This window comes from Falco rusticolus, chromosome 1, assembly GCF_015220075.1.
Source record: "Falco rusticolus isolate bFalRus1 chromosome 1, bFalRus1.pri, whole genome shotgun sequence".
NCBI classification, from domain to species: Eukaryota; Metazoa; Chordata; class Aves; order Falconiformes; family Falconidae; genus Falco; species Falco rusticolus.
This window is the reverse complement of record NC_051187.1, coordinates 122,994,803-123,013,032: the sequence shown is the minus strand read 5'-3', so window position 1 is coordinate 123,013,032 and position 18,230 is coordinate 122,994,803. Positions and strand designations below refer to the sequence as shown.

At 42.1% G+C, this 18,230-nt stretch overlaps 2 protein-coding genes across 8 annotated transcripts in view; one reads left to right on the top strand and one right to left on the bottom strand.

Moving 5' to 3' along the window:
* The window catches only part of RWDD4 (RWD domain containing 4), a 42,265-nt gene extending 28,965 nt beyond the window's left edge, over positions 1–13,300 (bottom strand). The window contains exons 1-9 of one of the 5 annotated variants that reach the window (XR_005106082.1): positions 13,130–13,295; positions 12,717–12,797; positions 10,120–10,229; positions 9,865–10,009; positions 8,911–9,025; positions 7,904–7,953; positions 7,734–7,736; positions 1,419–4,337; positions 280–477 (exon numbers count right to left, since the gene is read on the bottom strand). Coding sequence is in view for 4 of the 5 variants with exons in the window: in XM_037399142.1 (XP_037255039.1) it covers positions 6,890–6,964; positions 7,734–7,736; positions 7,904–7,953; positions 8,911–9,025; positions 9,865–10,009; positions 10,120–10,229; positions 12,717–12,797; positions 13,130–13,153 (603 nt within the window). In the remaining variant the exon portion in view is untranslated. Of the gene's footprint in view, positions 1–279; positions 478–1,418; positions 4,338–5,599; positions 6,616–6,642; positions 6,965–7,733; positions 7,737–7,903; positions 7,954–8,910; positions 9,026–9,864; positions 10,010–10,119; positions 10,230–12,716; positions 12,798–13,129 lie in introns of those variants that run through there. The other 4 variants (XM_037399152.1, XM_037399142.1, XM_037399164.1 and 1 more) reach the window with 4 other exon arrangements.
* Positions 13,301–13,552: 252 nt separating this feature from the next.
* TRAPPC11 (trafficking protein particle complex 11) overlaps positions 13,553–18,230 on the top strand; it is a 29,242-nt gene continuing 24,564 nt past the window's right edge. For 2 of the 3 annotated variants that reach the window (XM_037399076.1, XM_037399068.1), the window contains exons 1-4: positions 13,555–14,025; positions 14,933–15,102; positions 15,514–15,584; positions 16,405–16,519. In XM_037399076.1, coding sequence (XP_037254973.1) covers positions 13,822–14,025; positions 14,933–15,102; positions 15,514–15,584; positions 16,405–16,519 — 560 coding nt within the window. In that variant the 5' untranslated portion in view covers positions 13,555–13,821. Of the gene's footprint in view, positions 14,026–14,932; positions 15,103–15,513; positions 15,585–16,404; positions 16,520–18,230 lie in introns of all 3 variants that reach the window. The other variant, XM_037399085.1, reaches the window with a different exon arrangement.

The window sequence follows — 18,230 nt, the reverse complement described above, 5'->3', positions numbered from 1 at the left end:
CACTTTTTGCCCATGCTGGGAAGAAAACCAGGGGAGGGATATTATCTGTAGGTACGCACCACGAAAAGAGTTAGAGAACTCCCATCATGCCATGAAATAAGGAAAGACAAGGTAACTGCTCTTGCGTTCATCTGACTGAACAGTTACTTGACACATACACATGCCAGCTAGCGTATATGCTTGGACTCAAAGCATTTTAAACATCACAATAAGCAAGTTAACCAAGAAAGGAATAGACAAAAATAGTGGATCCGCATTCATATAAGCCACCACATTTACCTTGTAGAACTTCACCTTTTTAACACTTTCAGACCAATTGTAATGCCTGTTAACCAACTCCAGGCAGCCTTCGTTGACAGCATTCATTTGGATTTCTTTGGTCCCAGAGAAGTAAGCGGTATATGTCCTCTCCTTCCATCAAATGAAGAGGGATAGAACTAGAGCCCACTAACAATGCATTAGAATCTGCACTGACTTCTGTAACAAAAATTTATTGAAAGCAATGCTTAATCACATGGACTGTAGCTATATAGTCAACCTAAAATTATCCAAAAGCATTTAGGTCACAGGGCCACTGCATGGAGACAGATCTGAAACGGGCACTAGAGCCACTCAGATCCAGTCAGTTTTATTACAGCAAATTCATTTGACTCTATACCTTGTCGTCCTGCTTCAAATTGTTCCAGGGACAGTTCTGCTACTTTATTTACTTTTGCAAAGTGAAAACTTCTCTTTTCAGACTTAGGAGCATATTAAAACTCAAGTTTTTGTACTGCTTTCCTACTTATAGAGACACTAGGAAGCAAAACACTAAGCATCTGCTTGGTAACTACCAGGGGGAAATAAACCCCACTACCAAAACCCAAAAAGCATGTAGTCACAGAAAGTAAATCTTTCCATGCATTCATTTTCATATAAACATAAGATAGGCAGCTTTAATTTTGGCACATCCTTACTTCTCAGTGAGATTGATTTCCTTCCTTTGAGTGGATTTGTAACTTTAGCACTATTTTAACCTAGGAAATAAATTTCTATACTACATCCTGTACTTCTATCATCTAAAGACATACGTCATGGGGGGGAGAATCATAATCATAATCATGCTATATGCCAGTTAACTAAAACATGGTAATATTCTAGTGCTGATCATCAGAGAAAAACGTAAAACTGATAATGCTGTGCAAATTGGTAAACATCTATAGAGGCTATGTACTTTTTATCAACAGGCTGATACATTTTCCCTGTACTATTCTAAAAACTCTCTTCAAGGTCAATTGAACCACAGTTTTCCCTATAAGTACAGATCAAATGGTTCCCCATGGTGGAGACAGCAGGTCTTTAGACAGTAATGCTTTTTTCATGCTTGCTTATTTTTCCTGCAGAAAATCGTAAAATGCTCTACTGACAGAAACACTTACTTGATTTAAAGTAAGATCCTGCTTTGAAGAGTGAGTCCATACAAGACTATGTTTATCATCTTTTAGTGACACTGTAACAGATAATGGTTTGAGAAGGAAAAGATTATCTTTTCTTGAATGATATCTTCCAAATGTTACCAGTAATGAAGATACTGCAGAAGAAATCATGCCCTCAGAGACACCCACGCAACCCCATTCCTCTGCACTAAGGCTGTGCAGTTACGATTCGACTTTCTCTCTCATTGCTCATCTCACAACATAACCAATATGCAGTAGGTAATCACAGTAAGTTTTCAAATTTCTGCCGTATTGTAAACACGAATACTTAAAACACATACTACTGTAGGAAACACAAGCATGAATGCTCAGACACAGCCGCAAGGGATAGCTATGTAAAACTTTATACTAGATGGACAAACTTGTACTCTGACATAGGACACTGGTGTCTGGATACAGATTCTCCTATGTCTTGTGTAATTCAGCCATTTGGAGTCACTCCTCAATTTGCTCTGAATAAAGTAAAGAGAAGAGAAAGTTAATTCTTTCTTTCATACACATGAAATATTCTAACATGATTTTCCAGTGCCTAGTCAATATGTTTTGTCTTAGCTTTTTTCTGAGAGTACGCCAAACTTGCAGAGGTTGCTTCTGTGGGCTCAGAAAGAGATAACGTGAAGTACAACAGCCAAACAAACAGAAGTTTTCACAACCACAGAGCAGCCCCATTCTGAGATGAGGCCAATTCCATGTTGGTGAAAGAATAGGCGACAGTGACAGAAAGAAAATCTACAGTCCTAGTCTTTTACCATAACCCAACCTCATGCCACAATTTACAGCTCCGCAGCCATAAGCTTAGCTTTTGGTTTGTTGTATTGTCTTGCAGCAATGAAAATTCATCCCCTATGCTCTTTTAGTTTTGCGTGTGAAGCTGCTTTTCCCCCTCCATTTCCTCCTCCAATTCACCCAGAATTCTCATACTTCTGGCATTTTCTCTGCTGAATGAACATTTCTTACCATCTTCATTCTGCTGTTAACTACGAGTGCATAGGGTGCCACACCGTAAGCCACAAAACATAGTTGAAGGAAACAATTTCCAAAGGGGAATGGTTTCTGGTTCAGACCAGTTCAATGATTTTCACAGCACGAAGTTCACAGTATAACCCCAAACCACTTGTACTGCCCAAGATGAAAGGAGTATAGTCTCCCTACATTTGCACTTCTATCGAAGGTCCTATATGTAGAACTGCTGGCTTTTTCCTACTGTTCTTTTATTCACCAAAACCTTATCGCTCATCAGCTGGGCACACTTTATCTATCCACCCCACATACAACCAGTTGCAGCAGTACTGCAGACATGAGCAGCTTTATTTCAGTGTCAGCTGTGCCAGGCTGACCAGCAGGGTGAGCAGAATATACTGGGTACACGCTCCGGATTATCACAGCTGTCACCACTCAACCTGCTTAAAAGCACTTTGCATTATTCCCTGGGATTCGGTACATACAGTGTAACCAGGCATCTTTGGTCTTGGTACTAACAGCACTGAATGAAATTGTCTTTAACCTCATGCAAATACAACTAAAGACTACTATGAAGTTTCATCTGAAATAAGGTATAAAATACCAAGGCAATAGTGACAGTTCTTGTGCCCCTGCCATATTTTTTTTTTCTTTTTGGCGCAGTCTTCAGATACCCATATCAACAACAAAAAAAGAGGGGGACAGATTTTTGAGAAAAGGGTCGCTCCTCAAGAGTGTTTTAGAGAGACCAAATAATTTTACAGCAAAAACTCTATACATCCTACGCTACTAGCTCCTGTAAGTTGAGGCTGGAAAGTACACTGCCTAGTGATGTGCTCCAGGGCACCACAAGGACTGACAGAGAGGGAAAAAAAGGCAGGGGGTGGGGAGAGAGACTCCTGGCTCCCTTAACAGCAGGCAAACAAACCACAGAATGATAGCCCACTGAGAAAAGTTTCGAAAGAAATAAAAATGCATAGCTTAAAATTAATTAACTTTCAAAGGCATTAGGAATATTAACCAATTCAAATATGTACTAAAAGGCTGAAGAGAACAATTTCAGCTAAAAAAAATCTGTATTCCATTTAAGCATTGGTATTGCCACCTCAATTTTCTGCATAAAATTTGTCCCAGCGAAGAGACAAATTTCAAAAGGAGAAAAAAGTAAGCTATGCTTGATCAGGTAAGATTTTCCAAATGGTTACAGCAAAAACACTCCAGAAAAGAACTATTTTTAAAAAAAGCCCTTTCAACTAGTGCTTCAGTAAGGCAATTGGTATCCATGCAGTATAGAAAAATTTTAAACTGACAAATTCCTTTTTAATCATCCTGTATTTTGGACACTTGCTACTTTTACTTTACTGTTACTAGTATTGACACTTGTCTTCTCAGGCCAACTGAAGCTCTACTGCAAAATCAATTAATTTAAATAGGCAGTGTAGTCCTACATTCGAGAGATTTACTGAAATACAGCTTAAACCACCGTTTTTCCACTGCCAATGGGTGCTTACTCAAAAAATGGTGGCAGCAGTGGTGGTGTATTTTTCAACAGTGTTCAGAATTCCCTCGATAGTCATGATCTCTGTTCACAGTTGGGACTTTCTTGATAAGTATTATTACATTTTCCCTCCCCTCTGCTGTCAGTGCCCAGGCCTCTCCATAATATCACGTAGATTCTTGAAACGACCCTGTTCCAAGCATCACATCATACAAGAAAATGGTTTAATGACACAAATTACCTTTCAAAATTTACGCAGGAGCAAAGAACTGATACAAAATTTCCCAATGCAAAGTATTTCCCTTTAAAGTAGACTTCCAAACAAGTGCATGATTACTAACAGAACCAGAGGAGACTGCCTGGATATCTTCACAAGAGCATGTGATTTACAGGCAGACGAGGAGCTGAAAAATCAGGCATTTCACAAAGTTAACAAGTTAGCCATCACACACAGTAATACTAAAAAAGCAAGAGATGTGGTTCTTATTTGTCCCTCCCTAACTAACCTATTCAGACAAATTGTCATGGCAACTTGATTTATACACCAAGGATACTAGGGAAGACAAGTCGATGTCCCTTGGAGACATTGTGAATAGAAGATAGTGCTGCCCATTCTGATGCTGGCAGAGACTAAAGCTAAATGACCTTCCCTGTTACAGGCTCACCATGTTACTACCAGAGTAACTTCTCCCCGCAGTGTTACTCACTCCCTGCTAGGCACTCTTGCTCAGATTGCAGCCATGAGCCTCCCATTTATGTCAAAGGCAACACTGAATCATTTGGAAAATGTCCTTCCTTGTGTACTTTACCAGCTTTTACTAAATGTGAGTTCCAGAAGAAATCATGACTTTCTAAAATTAACAATTCTTTAAGAATTAATAGTATTTTCCTTCTTGAAGAAGCACATACATTTCTTGATTTTAACCCAGGTGTTGCAGTGAAATCTACAGCTTCTTGGTGGATGACAGCAGTACAGACCGTATTTCTTTCAGATCTCTTCACAGTATCTTCAGAAGACTGAAAACAACGAACAAAGTCAACTTTTTTTCCTTCACCTGCAGTCACATTTCGTGCAACATTTTTTTAATGTATTTTAAAATACATATATATGTGAAGACAAGCAGTAATTTTGCAATACATTTAGTGTATCCTCCCTTGCTAAAACAGAAATAAATACAATTATGTAGTATTATTATGTACGTTGCATATAAGTTCTCTCGACACAGGCAGCAGCATAAACACTTCCACTCCATCAACTGAAGTCCTGATACGACAGTCACAGGAGCTATCCTGTACGGGCTACAAAGGCTCTCAGCACCACCGATCACAGCATCCACAGCCTGTGCCTCTCACCTCACCTCTCCCCCTCCCCAAACGCTGTGCCTAGCGTGTGCAGTGAGTGCACTCCTGCCAGGAGACACCGGACTTGCTGCGTGTACTCAAGGTAATCGATATTCTCCTATGACTCTCAGGGGGATGACTGACCCTCACGTTAATAACAAACACAGCTACCCTGAAAAACACATCAACATATACCAAGAGGGAAGATAGAATTCTTCCACCCATTTTTAAGAATGCTTTCTTTGTAATAGAAAATCCTTTGCAAGTTCAAACTTGGCCCGGAAGTGCAGTAGGCAATACAAAATTTTACAAAAATAAACACATACCACAGCAGATAAATAGGCATTTATTAAAGTTCATCTCAAAACAAACCAAAATAAAGGACATTAAGGCATCTTGTATTCAGTAACTGTTCATATAGTAAAGATTGACTTCTCTTTCTGATACAAGAGAGCAGATTAGGGGAAAAAAAAAAGTTCTCCCAACACATCTGGCAGAGTGCTGACTTCCACTCTCCCACCACTCACTCAGCAAGTCCCTCCAAGGAATGCCCTTTTCTCCAATGAAAGAGCTACAAAATCCCAACACTCATTGAGACATGTGCAAGAAAGCACTTCTCCCTCCCCTCAGACATCCGACCTCCTGCAAAGATGTACACTGGAGAAAGACTTAACGGATATCGCAGAGAATAAAGAAGACACACTCCTGCTATAACCACTCATTTTTGAGCAGACTAGAATGTTTGGCCTTGCTTTCCCTAGTATTTACTATTTCAGCCAGTAACTAGTGAAAACGGGACCACAAGCTCTAGTCTGTATTGCAATGTAACAATTTTTATGTTCTTCTACATTCATATTAAACAAATGACAAAGGTCTTGTTTCCATGGAATAATTTATTGTGATGAATTATGCTGTCAAGTGTCCAATCACTGTTATAGTGCTTTTTTCTTCAATTGGAATAAGAACATCGGGAAATGTTTACAGTATCACTGGGTTCACTATAACAGGATTTTACTACAGAGCAAAATATAAATTAATAAACGCTGCACACAGCACTATTCACTTCACCACATTGGCTCTCTATATCCTTTGTCACATTCTAACCTTCATTTAAGGCAAATTTGTTGGTTTATTTTTCCAAAGAAGACCACATAGTCTCTAGATAAACTTGTGTGACTAGGTTTGTGAGTTAGGAAATCGAGCTTTATAAAATGTTTACTTCAACAAATAGGAAAGTTATTTAAGAGAAAGATGGTGACCCAAAATTGCACTGTATTAAAAGGTGGAGTTTCCTTGTACCAAAGTCCTTTATTCATCATCTTTAGAACCAGTTTTGCTTAACTATAAAAGAGACACAAAAAGAAAGTATTCAAAGTTTAGACTGCCATTCCATTTATTAGGAAACAAGAACAACATTATCTCCATCTTACATAGAGCATATGTATACTTAATTAATAAAACAGACTGATTGCACTACTGTACCAGGAGACTGAAAAGCATCAAAAATTATTTCTTAAGCTTAAACACTAAATGAACTTATTTCCTGAACGTGGAAGTTGATTTTAAAAAAAACACCACCCCACTCCCCAGAAAAACCTCAGGGTACCATTTCTATTTAATCTGAAGACTCTGTCACCAGCTCTCCAAAATAAAAAAGATGAAGAATGGAAAAAGTTATCTTCACAGATCTCTGAGAGAATTCCATATAGAAATTTACACAATACAAAATGAAACATTAACTTACTATTTCTCACTTTTTAAAACTAAGTTTATAATTACTAAATGTAGTGCACATGATTGCGAAATCTGTCTGGAATAAAAGACATCCACTACAAATAGCCACTTTTAACTCAGAAGGACTCTGCCAAAACCCACCATCATAATTTACTTGCTCTTATTTAACAATTGGAAATGGTGCTAATCTTACACCAAAAATTACTCATAGTTGCATAAAATAAAATAGTTTGCTTTCAAAATTGTCAAGCAGCTATACTAATTTCCACTGAATCAGAAAAGACAAGAGGGTGGAAGAACAATGCTGAGGGAGCAAGCAGAAAATAATTATTCACTGGAGGAGCTGTGACCAAGAATGATCTGGCTTGTAGGAGACTGGAAGGAGCTCCCACTTGGGATAGCTCCCTTTTTCTGCTTACTCATCCATTGCCCTCCAAAACGTGGCAGCACCACTAACTTTATTTTACATCGTGTTGCCATATGAAGACAGAATATTTGCAGTGCATTTAGCTAGCAAAGCCCTCTCATCGTAAAACGAAAATTTAATTGCTCAATAAATAAAAAAGAAATACTAAACCAACAAAGAGGAATCAAAGTCTGACTCTAGTACTCCACACTAAGCATTTGAGAAATATGTAAATACGAATCCCAAATGAGCAACGTTTCATACTATTTCTTGCAAATCTTTTCAACATTAAAATAAAAGGTAACTTGAAAATACTTACATGCTAGATGCACACAGAAATGAATCAGTCACCACAGTCAAATCCAAACAAAGTTAGGAAGAAAACCAAGAAAAAACATCAGATTAGTTTTCTTCAGATATAAGTACAAATTATTTTTAATGTACATATGCAGGAATTTCATAATACCGCATATAATACAGTCCTGTTACCTTAATTACGTCTACCCAGTTCCATCCTCGTGGAAGCTCCCCTTTCTTATCTGCAGAATAAGAAAGTTTTGTTTTCAACACACACGCTAAGGGGGATCTTTATCTTTCTTCTAAAATCAACACACAAATCTAATGATTCAAAACCTTATTTTTTCCACTACAAAGCCATGACGACAAAACCAGATATTAATGTCTTAAACACCTCTTGTTCTTCAAAATAATTCTGTTGAAATAAAAACAGCTCAGTCCATCTGACATTTAATTTAGAGGGCAACTCCAACACAAGCTGGGCTGACCAGCAACAATGCACTCTGTCCGAGAACAGAATTTTGCACATCTTTTCCTTCATACATACAAGATTTAATCTGCCAATTATACATTAGGTTAGGTGAATGATATGCCGAAATGACTATCACAGGGTACAACTTATTGCTGCAATAGGATAGCATTATCCAGATCATTATTAAAAATTAAGGTTGAACACATAAAAGTCATCAGTAGGATCAGCTAAAATATTGAATGCTTTTCAATCAAAACCCTACCATTTCATTGAAAGCATAAAGTATTTGCAGAAGCACCTCGATTTTTAGGATACAAACTAAATTAAATGTTTTATTTTCAGTTCCAAACCAAATATGTAATTTCTAAATGAAAGTATTTAATAACGTGAATTATTTACGAGGGTTCATCAACAATCCATGTCTTTTGCTGAAAGTGACTTTTTGAAAGTTCCAAATGTTCTCCTCCCACAAGTATTTTTTCAAAATTTCACTTTTGTTACAAATTGAAATAAAAAAATAAAACAAAAGCAATGACATCTTGAAATCCATACTCTATAGAAAGTTGCTTTGACCAGAACTAACATCTCAGGGAAGAATAATTCATCTAAAACAAGCAAAACAGAGACCACAGTTAATCTTATAACCAAATGACCACGGATTCTGACTTCAGCAAGATGTCACTGCGATAAAATCTGGATTCTCATACTGCTCAAACAAAACACAAACCTGTTTTATCAGCTAGTTTTCGTTTCTGGGTTTTGGATAACTGCTCCTTTTTATCTTTTTTCTTACTTGCTGGTGCATCAGGAGTTCCAGTTGCAATACTATTGCTTACTGAAGTCTGACAAGGATAAAAATGGTTGTTAATATTTTGCGTATTAGTTTCACAGACACCTCTCTGTGTGATTACTGAACCCGACATACTGAAGTATCCTGAAGAAAGAAGCAATGCTGCCAAGCAGTCTGCAGCTTTTAATCAACATATAGTCATGACTGTAGTTTTAAAACAGCATGTGTTGGAGACTGGGATTATTCCCTTTCAGAGTTGCAAAGGGCACCTCTTAACACTTTTTAAACTTAATCACGGAGTGTGATTTAGTCAGAAGGGATTCAGACTTACCAAACATGGAAACCATTCCAAATTTGGCAAATTGCAGCACCACAATGGCCAATAACTTCCTTACACAACAAGAAGCCACAAAGAGACACAGCCTGACTCATTCAAGACCCTGGAGGTGCACTTATGCAATCCATTGCATCCCAGCAAGGTTGCAGTAATTTGCCACCCCCCACAACCCCCAGATGCCTTTAATCTGTTTCAGTTCTCATTAGTTTTGCTTCTGCTCCAAGTCTCAACTTTTATGTTATTCAGTGGGACAGAATGCAGCCCACCAACATTTTGGTGTAACAGCAAAATAACAATTAAATGTAACAACTACGACCGCAGAGCATTGTGGCATTATGCTCTGTGTGTCACTGTTTAGCTACTAACATGTGTATACCCAATATACTCATTAACAACATAAAGACAGAGCTATGAAGTATTTAGAGTTGTAATAATTTTTTTTCAGTTATAAAAGCAAGAGATTAAAATCTGAATTTATCAAGCAGGGAATTGGACTCAATGATCCTTACCGGGTGCCTTCCAACTTGAGATATTCTATGGTTCTATCTACTTACCACAGTGTTTACAGGCTGATTTTCCATGAACACCTCTTTATTATCTTTGGCATATTCAAAAAGTGTGTATGTCATAGCAGTTCCAAGATTCGCTTCAACTTCTACCATTAACTTATCCAATATACTTTGCTTAATCGCTGAAGATCTAAAAGAAATCATAAAACTCAACTATAATCTAGACAGATGAAGAAAAGCTTGTTAACTGAAAAGCCAACACATACGAGGCTAGGGAGCGAAGCTGTCGTAAGAGCTTACATTGTGTTGTTGAAGAACGCATCCATCGATATGACTGGTGCTGTTTGTGGATATGTTTCTGGCCAAGAAACTTCTATTAGAAAGGCTTTGGGATCTCCACTTTCACCTATCTGAAGTGAAAAGAAAAACTTTACAAATCAACAGTTTCCAGTCACTTATCAAGGATTACAATGCCAATATGCAAGTCTTTTGCTTCTTTAAGACTATCCAGACTCCTGAAGATAACAACTATTTTCATAAAATTATCCATTAGAAAATAAAGCTGTTATCTAGAAAAAGTATTACATTTCTCACATCAATATTAACCTCTACCCTGCAGTTTTCACCCTAGGAAAAGCAGCAGGAACATTCAAAGCTGTCTTTATGTTTTTGGATTTTTTTTAATTGCTTGGTTTTAAAAGCTACTTTGTAGCACCTACAAGCCAAATATTACACAACCATATATGAGAAGAGAAAAGGTGAAGGCTTCTTCCCCCCCACCCCCAACCATGCTCAGAGCAATATGAAAACAAAACACAAGACAGTGTTGAAATAAAGATGATGATAAACCAGTGACCTAAGATAGCAAAATAACAGATAAGAATTTCAATATTTATGTGTCAGCCCTACAGATATTTTATTTCACTATAAGTAAGCACGAGTAGTAAAAGATTTAAGAAGTCAGTAGCATGGGACAGTATAAAAAAGTCATAAGATTTAAAAAAGGCAGATTTTAATATAAATGATCATGCACATCAATTCAGTGAACCCCAATTACATATAAAGTCCTTATAATTATGTTAAAATAAACAAAACCCAAATATTTTTTTAAAAATTAAAACCAGTATAGGTATTACCAAAGGCATACTGTACAAACAGAAATAACTGTTTCCCACCCACAAGGATTTGGAAGACTAGCACAACAAAGCTGGTTAAATCTGTATTCTAGAACCACCTGAAAATTCTCTCACATTTCCCTCATTTCAGAATAGTTATAATCCGGATTCATCAAATTACGTGGAATGAAGTGTAGCCAGAAGAAAAGTTCTAATGATGGTAAAGCTACTGTACTTCAAAATTAGAAAAGGAAAAATAAAAGAAAAAAAGAAAAAAAGTTGGTGCTTTTTTATTTACAGTGTCTTTTTCAGCAGAGTGGACTCACTGACATTGAGAAGCATCTGTTTCAGAGGTGCAATAGAATCTGCAACATTTTTCAAGATGTCGTCTACAGTGTTGCATTCCACTTCCCCCTGCTACCAAGAGGAGAACTGGTGGTGCGGAGTTCTCTCAGGAAAGCACTGCCTGCACTCTAGGCAAATCCATACAGAAAGCTACATGACCGTGCTCCTCCTTGTCAGTGCAACCTTAAAAATTGGGTAGCCTCACTTTAAAAGGTGCTGCTACATTTCCTCAGTATTTGAAAAATCTTTGTTTGATCTCAATTTCATAGTACGCTGATCACAAAACAGCTGTGTTCTGTATGTGAGACGCGAGAGACACGAGGCTTAGCGAAGTGGCATACGAATTCTTTCTACCTTCTCATGCACTTACCTGCATTACGCCTTCTCATAATACAAATTCTTCTTCATGGGAATGATTTATTATTGCCTTTATCTGACACTAAGTTTTACAGTACTTAAATTGAGTTACCCTAACTTTTGACAATTATTTTTTGCCTTATAAAAATCAGCAATGACCAAAGCTAGTAAAATGTAGAATGATACACTGTAGGCTTGTAGGCATGTCACATTCACTCTTTTTGAGGAACTTAAATTTACTAAGAATGCTCCGATCAGTGAAGGAAGGCTGCACTTACATGGATGGGATTCAAGTGCTATTAATTAAATTGGCCTATGCCTCATTACAATTACTGATGTTATTCTGAAGTTATTTGAGAAATCGCAAAAAGCTGATTTTAGATGCTTCCTCCCCACTACAGCCATATGACATTTTCAGAAGTCTCCCTTCTGTCCCATGGGTGTCTAAATTTTCATCAGCAAAGTTCTTTGGCTGTCCGAAGATCTGTCTCAGTCCATGCTCTGAACTTCCAGGTCTTAAAATTCGGGAAGGCTGGCAAGAATTTCATGCCAGAATCTAATCACATACTTCAAGCTCAGCACTCCCTGTAAGTCTCTCCTGTCCATATCAGCGCACATTTTGTGGATTTTCTCTTTAGCAGGTTGACAAGGCATGTCAACTACCTCTGCACAAGAGACTAGAACCTTGTAACTGAGCAATAAGGAAGGTTGAAAGCTCTACATATAAACATCTCTATAAGTGACATTTCTGACCAGGTAGTTTAAGTATTTCTCAGCAGGCTGGCTCCTTCAGCCAGCTTGACAGTTCTAGTTGTGCAGTACACAGACCTGTAAGTAGGATGTCTAGCTAAGAGGATAATAAACCCACACTGGGAGGCAGATGCCTAAACGTGAAGCATCGTGCTGTCGAGCAGCATCGTACCAAAGATCCTGAAACAACGGCCTAAGGATCTAGCTTTTACTGCACGTCAAACACCCATTTGTTTTAGGAAAACCCTGGTACGTCAACTAGAAGACAGCAGAGTAACTTCCAGGCGAAGCCTGCACTGCAGCGACTCGCAGCCCTTCGCCTTGCCTTACCCTGTACTGGAAGGAAACGGGGCTAAGCTCCCTGAAGCACAGATCTCCCTCGTAGATTGAGCGCAGCGCTTCCAGCTCCATCTGTGGCCAAGAGCAGGGACGGGGGTTACCGATCCCAGCACAGGGAGCTCGCCCCCAGCCGCGGAGGGTTTGCGAAGGGGCACGGCCCCGCCGGTTTCCCGCCCTCCTCTGACCGCCCCCCTCCCCCCGCCTCCTCGCTCGCCCAAGCGGCCGGTTCTTTCCTCCCGCCCCCCGCCCCCGGGCCGCCTCCCCTCCGAGGCCCCGCTCCCCACACGGAGGCTCCCTGCCGGCCCCGGGCCCGCTGCGGGGGAGCCCCCTGGGTCCGTTTCTCCCTCAGGCAGCGGCGCCTCACGGCCTCCCCTCCCCCCGCGTGAGCAGGGCCCAGGACTCACCTCCTGGTCCTCGTTGGCCGCCATGGCGCGCGCTGCGGGGGAGGCAGCGCGCGGAGCTCTCCGTCCCCCTCCCCCTCTCCCTCGCCGCCGCCGGGGCTGGGCGGGCCTGGCTGGCGCGGCGCGGCCCAGCCGCTATCGCACGGGGAGGCCCGAGCGGCCCCGCCCGACGGACACACCTCCCCTGAGGACAGCACGGGTCACCCGGCCGCTCGCTGTTATTGGTCGCCTCTTCCCCTAGTCACCCCCTCCCTGTCTTCCCATTGGCCAGAGCAGCCAGTCTCTCCTCGCTCCCTTCTTTAGCTAACTGGCTCCTTGGCCAGTGACGTCTCCGTGCGGGCCCCTCTGATTGGCCCGGCGGCGGAGCGGAGGCGCCGATTGGCCGCTTCTGCTGCCCTTCCGATGCCCGCCGCTTGCTTCCTGGGGCGGCGGCCCTCCCTCGCCCAGCCCGCGGCGTCTCCCGTGACCTGCGGCCGCTCCCGGCTGACGCTGCCCGGCGCTGAGCTCTGGCCCGGGGCGGTGAGCGGCGCCCCTCTGTGGGGGGACGGGCCCGGCGTCGTGCCAGCGCCCGGCGGGCCAGCGGGGAGCTCCCGCAGCCGGGGCGGGCCGGGTAGGAGCGGCCGGCCTGGGCCGCCAAGGCGCCGCGCTAAGAGCCGCTCCGCTGCCGCCTCGCAGGCCGCCTGCCCGGGTGCAGCATGACCCCGACGCAGTGGGACTTCCCGGTGGAGCTGTGCTGCCGGCCCATGGCGTTTGTCACCCTCACCGGCTTGGATGTGGTGTATAACGCCGTGCACCGGGCCGTGTGGGACGCCTTCTGCGCCAACCGGAGGGCCGACCGCGTCCCCATCTCCTTCAAAGTGCTTCCCGGCGACCACGAGTACCCCAAGTGCAGGACGAAGGTAGCGAGCGGCGTGCGTCCCGGCTGCTCCCCGGCCCGGCGGGCCCGGCCCCACGGCGCTTTCAGGCCTCCGCCCCGCGGCGGGAGCCGGCGGCTGCCTGAGGGGAAGGGCCGCAGCAGGGGCTGGGCCGAGCGGCGCTGGGCCGGGCTCCTGCCGCCTTTCCCCCGCTGCTGGAGGGGGCCTGGGAGCGTGAAGTCAGAAAAACGGCCAGGGCTGAGGGGAAGCCAGGGGTGTTGCCAGGCGTGGGAAACCAGGGTGCCTTAGCTCATGAGCCAGAAGCAGAGAAAGCCAGTACGGTTTACTTTTTTGAGGCACTTGGTGTTCATTTAGTCAGCGTTAAGGTGTGCTTGTAAAATTTGAGCTTGAATGAAGCCTAGAGTTTAGCTCTGGAAGGAGGTAGGTGTTTGAAATCAGTATATTCTGAACAAGCGTTAAGCCTTCAAGTGAAGTGTGGCAGAAGGAATCGCTCTTCCTCTGCTTTCTGCCTTGCAGTGGCAGCTAAAAAGCAACGTTAATGGGTTTAGCCCTTGGAAAACTAGTAATTCTGTGATGCTGACAAAGAACAAGAATCCAGACTGGTTTCTCCCAGCTCTGTTTCAGAGCCCCATTTTAAACAGAGCCTAATGTTTCTTTTAAGTGCGTGCAGTGTGCTTCTGGACTTGAGCCTGTTCTCCAGTCTACCTGGAATCTGTTCTTTGATGCTGATTATCTCAGATATCAGGCACGGAGGCCAGGTAACAAGGGGTATGACTTAATAGGAAGCAAAGGCTTGAGGGAAAGAATGTTAAAGGAAAGATGACAAACATATCCTCAAGTGACAAGAGTGATAGGAGCAATTATCTTTCTCCTGCTATAATTGTATGTAAATGGATGTGGTAGCTTGCTTTAATACCCACAATATTTTCAGAGGACGTCCTATGAATGGTATATTCCAAAAGGAATCCTGAAGACTGGTTGGATGAACAAACACCTGAATTTGGTTCCAGCACTTGTGGTGGTGTTCTATGAACTAGACTGGGATGAGCCACAATGGAAAGAGAAGCAGTTGGAATGTGCTACTCGAGTTGAAATTGTCAGGTAGAGTTTTTTCACTTGGTTCGTAATGTACTATGAGGTAGTGGTGTGAGTTGCAGAATCCTTTTTGCATTTTAAAATATATACAATTTTTTTTCTTAGACACAAATTAATGGAAAATTGAACTTTGCTTTTTAACGTGCAACTGACAGCAAAGAAACTTCTTTTAATGGTTTATTTGTCAGAGTTACTTAAGTAAAAACAGCCCCTGAAGTTTTGCTTGTTAAACTCAGCTGTCCCATCTGAACAAAAAAAGGAACACTGTGTTCTGTAGATGATGCAGCATATTGCTCTTCGGTGTTTTAACCATGTAACATTCTTTCACTGTTTCCATCTAGACTGGAATATCGTTTTGTTCTAATTCAGAAATAAGAAGTGAAACCTTGATGCTGTGTTATGTTGCTTTTGTTTTAGGCAAAGTTTGCAGGGAAGAAATACGAAAGTTGCCGTGGTTTTGATTCAGAAAAAAACACCATTACCTCCAGGTACTAGGAAAGTCTGTGCACAGTTGTGGTGATCTCATTTTGCAGAAGGCCTGATCAACTGAGTTATCATTTATCATGTTATCTGTAGTCCTTGACCTAATGTCATCTACATACATTAAATGCATTGTGGCTGCAGAAAGGTTTACAAATGGAAAGAGTGCTCCAGCCAGTTGGCCTTGAACATTTGATAATCCTTAAATTCTTCCTCTTAAGTCTACACAGTATCAAAAATAGTTTGCTAGTGTTAATACACATGATATGCCTCCTTTGAAACAAGTTGCATTTTAAACCTTGCTTGAGATCAAGAAAAGCTGTAAATGCAATGAGAACGTAGAGGAAGGGTATTTGATGCCTACAGAAGCTTTTTAGTTTAACTCTGTTTTAATCAATAACATCTTGGAGTCAAGTGGAGCTGTGAAATGTCATAGATTTTAACCTTATGTTTCTGTAGAGCTTCTGCTTCAGTTATAGCTGCCTACTTTCTAGAGTCTGGCAAACTTTTTTTTTCCCCTCTACCTGCTATATATGTTTGTGTTTTCTGGATGCTATTGTATTTCTCAAGATACAGGATATTTAATTCTGTGACAGAGATTAAAAACTTCTGTCATACTTGTAGGTTGTTGCTAGCTAAGCCACTCCTAGAATGTTTCTGCAATGTGTTCTGCTGGATGAAGCACATAGTACTCTAAAAGAAGCAAGAAAGAATGTGGTCTTAATCTGTATTAGATTTTCCCAGACCTTGTATTGGTCAGTCTTTTAGAGCTAGTTTGATGTTGCAGCACTGCATACTGCTTACTTGTGCTTTCCTTGACTTCACTAGGTGAAGATGTTATTGCATCAGAGAGGGCAGCGGCTTTATGTAATGCTTGTGACCTTTCTGGAAAATCCCTCTTTGTACTTCCACACACTGATCATCTTGTTGGCTATATTATAAGGTAAGTGACTGTAAAACACTGTTTTGCTCTTTGCTAATCACTGTTTTGCTCTGTTTGCTGATCATGGGTTGGTTTCCATGACACCAGGCCTGCTGGCAACAGATGGGGTACACCTGTCTGGAAGGGAGAAAATGGATCACAGAGTTAGCAGGGCTCGTTGAGCTAGATTTGAAGGGGGAAAGGGATAAAGCCAGGCTTGCTAGAGATAAGCATGGGTGCAGGACACCAGTGTTGGAGGGACGAGATACTAGTGAGGTCCTTCGGTCTGCTGTCTCAGTAGGGAATAGGGGGTGGAGATCCGTGCAGCAGCAGGAACACAAGGTGTATTGATGTGTTGTGTACAGCAGGAAAACTGTAGCTTAGCTGCTATTCTGGAAACGCAGTGGGATGACTCGCGTAACTGGAGTGCTGCAATGGATGGCTGTAAAAAAAAAAAGGGATGGGCAAGGAAGGAGAGAGCTGGTCGAGTAGCTTTGTGTGTTTGGGAGCGGTTTGATTGTCAAGAGCTTAATATTGGTGGTGATATGGTTGGGTTTATGGGTAAGAATCGGGGGAAGGCCAAGGCAGATATGGTGGGAGTCTGTTCTAGGCCACCCAACCAGGATGAAGAGGCAGATGAAATATTCTATAAGCAGTTTGGTGAAGTCTCACAGTCACTAGCCCTTGTTCTCATGGGAGACTTCAGCTTACCAGGTATCTGCTGGAAATACAATACAGAAGAGAGGAAGCAGTCTAGGAGGTTCCTGGATTCTGTGGAAGATAATGTACAGGCACAGCTGTGAGTAAGCCAGCTAAGGAAGACACCCCACTGGACCTCTTTGTGAACAGGGAAGTGGTTGGAGGCAGTCCTGGGCATAGCAATCACAAAATTATATAGCTTTCAATTCTCAGAGAAGTAATGGTGGGGGTCAGCAGAACTGCCACCTTGGGCTTCTGGAGGGCAGACTTTGGCCTGTTTAGGAGACTGGTTGACAGAGTCCCTTGGGAGACAGTCCTGAATGGCCAAGGGGTGCAGGTAGACTGGACATCCTTCAAGAAAGAAATGTGAAAGGTGCAGGAGCAGGCTGTCCCCATGTGCTGAAAGACAAGCTGGTGGAGAAGTCGTTTGGCCAGACTGAACAGAGAGCTTTGGCTGGAACTAGAGAGAAAGAGTTTATGACCTTTGGAAGAAGGGGCAGGCAACTCAGGAGGACTACAGGGATGTCGTGAGGCTATGCAGGGAGGCAATTAGAAGGGCCAAAGCCCAGTTAGAACTCAGACTGGCCACTGCCATAAAAGACAATAAAAAATGTTTCTATAAATACATTAGCAACAAAAGGAGGGCTAAGGAAGACTCTCCATCCTTTATTGGATGTAGCGGGGAAACGTAGTGACAAAGGATGAGAAAAAAGCTAAGGTACTTCATAATTCATCAGCAGCCCTGGTTAACTGGGGAAGTCCTAGTTGACTGGAGGTTAGCAAATGTGACGCCCATCTACAAGGATGGCTGGAAGGAGGCTCTGGGGAACTTCAGGACTGTCAGACCTCAGTTTCAGGGAAGATTATACAGCAAATTGTCTTGATTGCCATCCCATGACACATACAGGACAACTGGGTGATCAGGCCCAAGCAGCATGGGTTTATGAAAGGCAGGTCATGCTTGACCAACCTGATCACTTTCTATGACAAGGTGACCAACTTAGTGGATGAGCAAAAGGCTGTGGATGGTGTC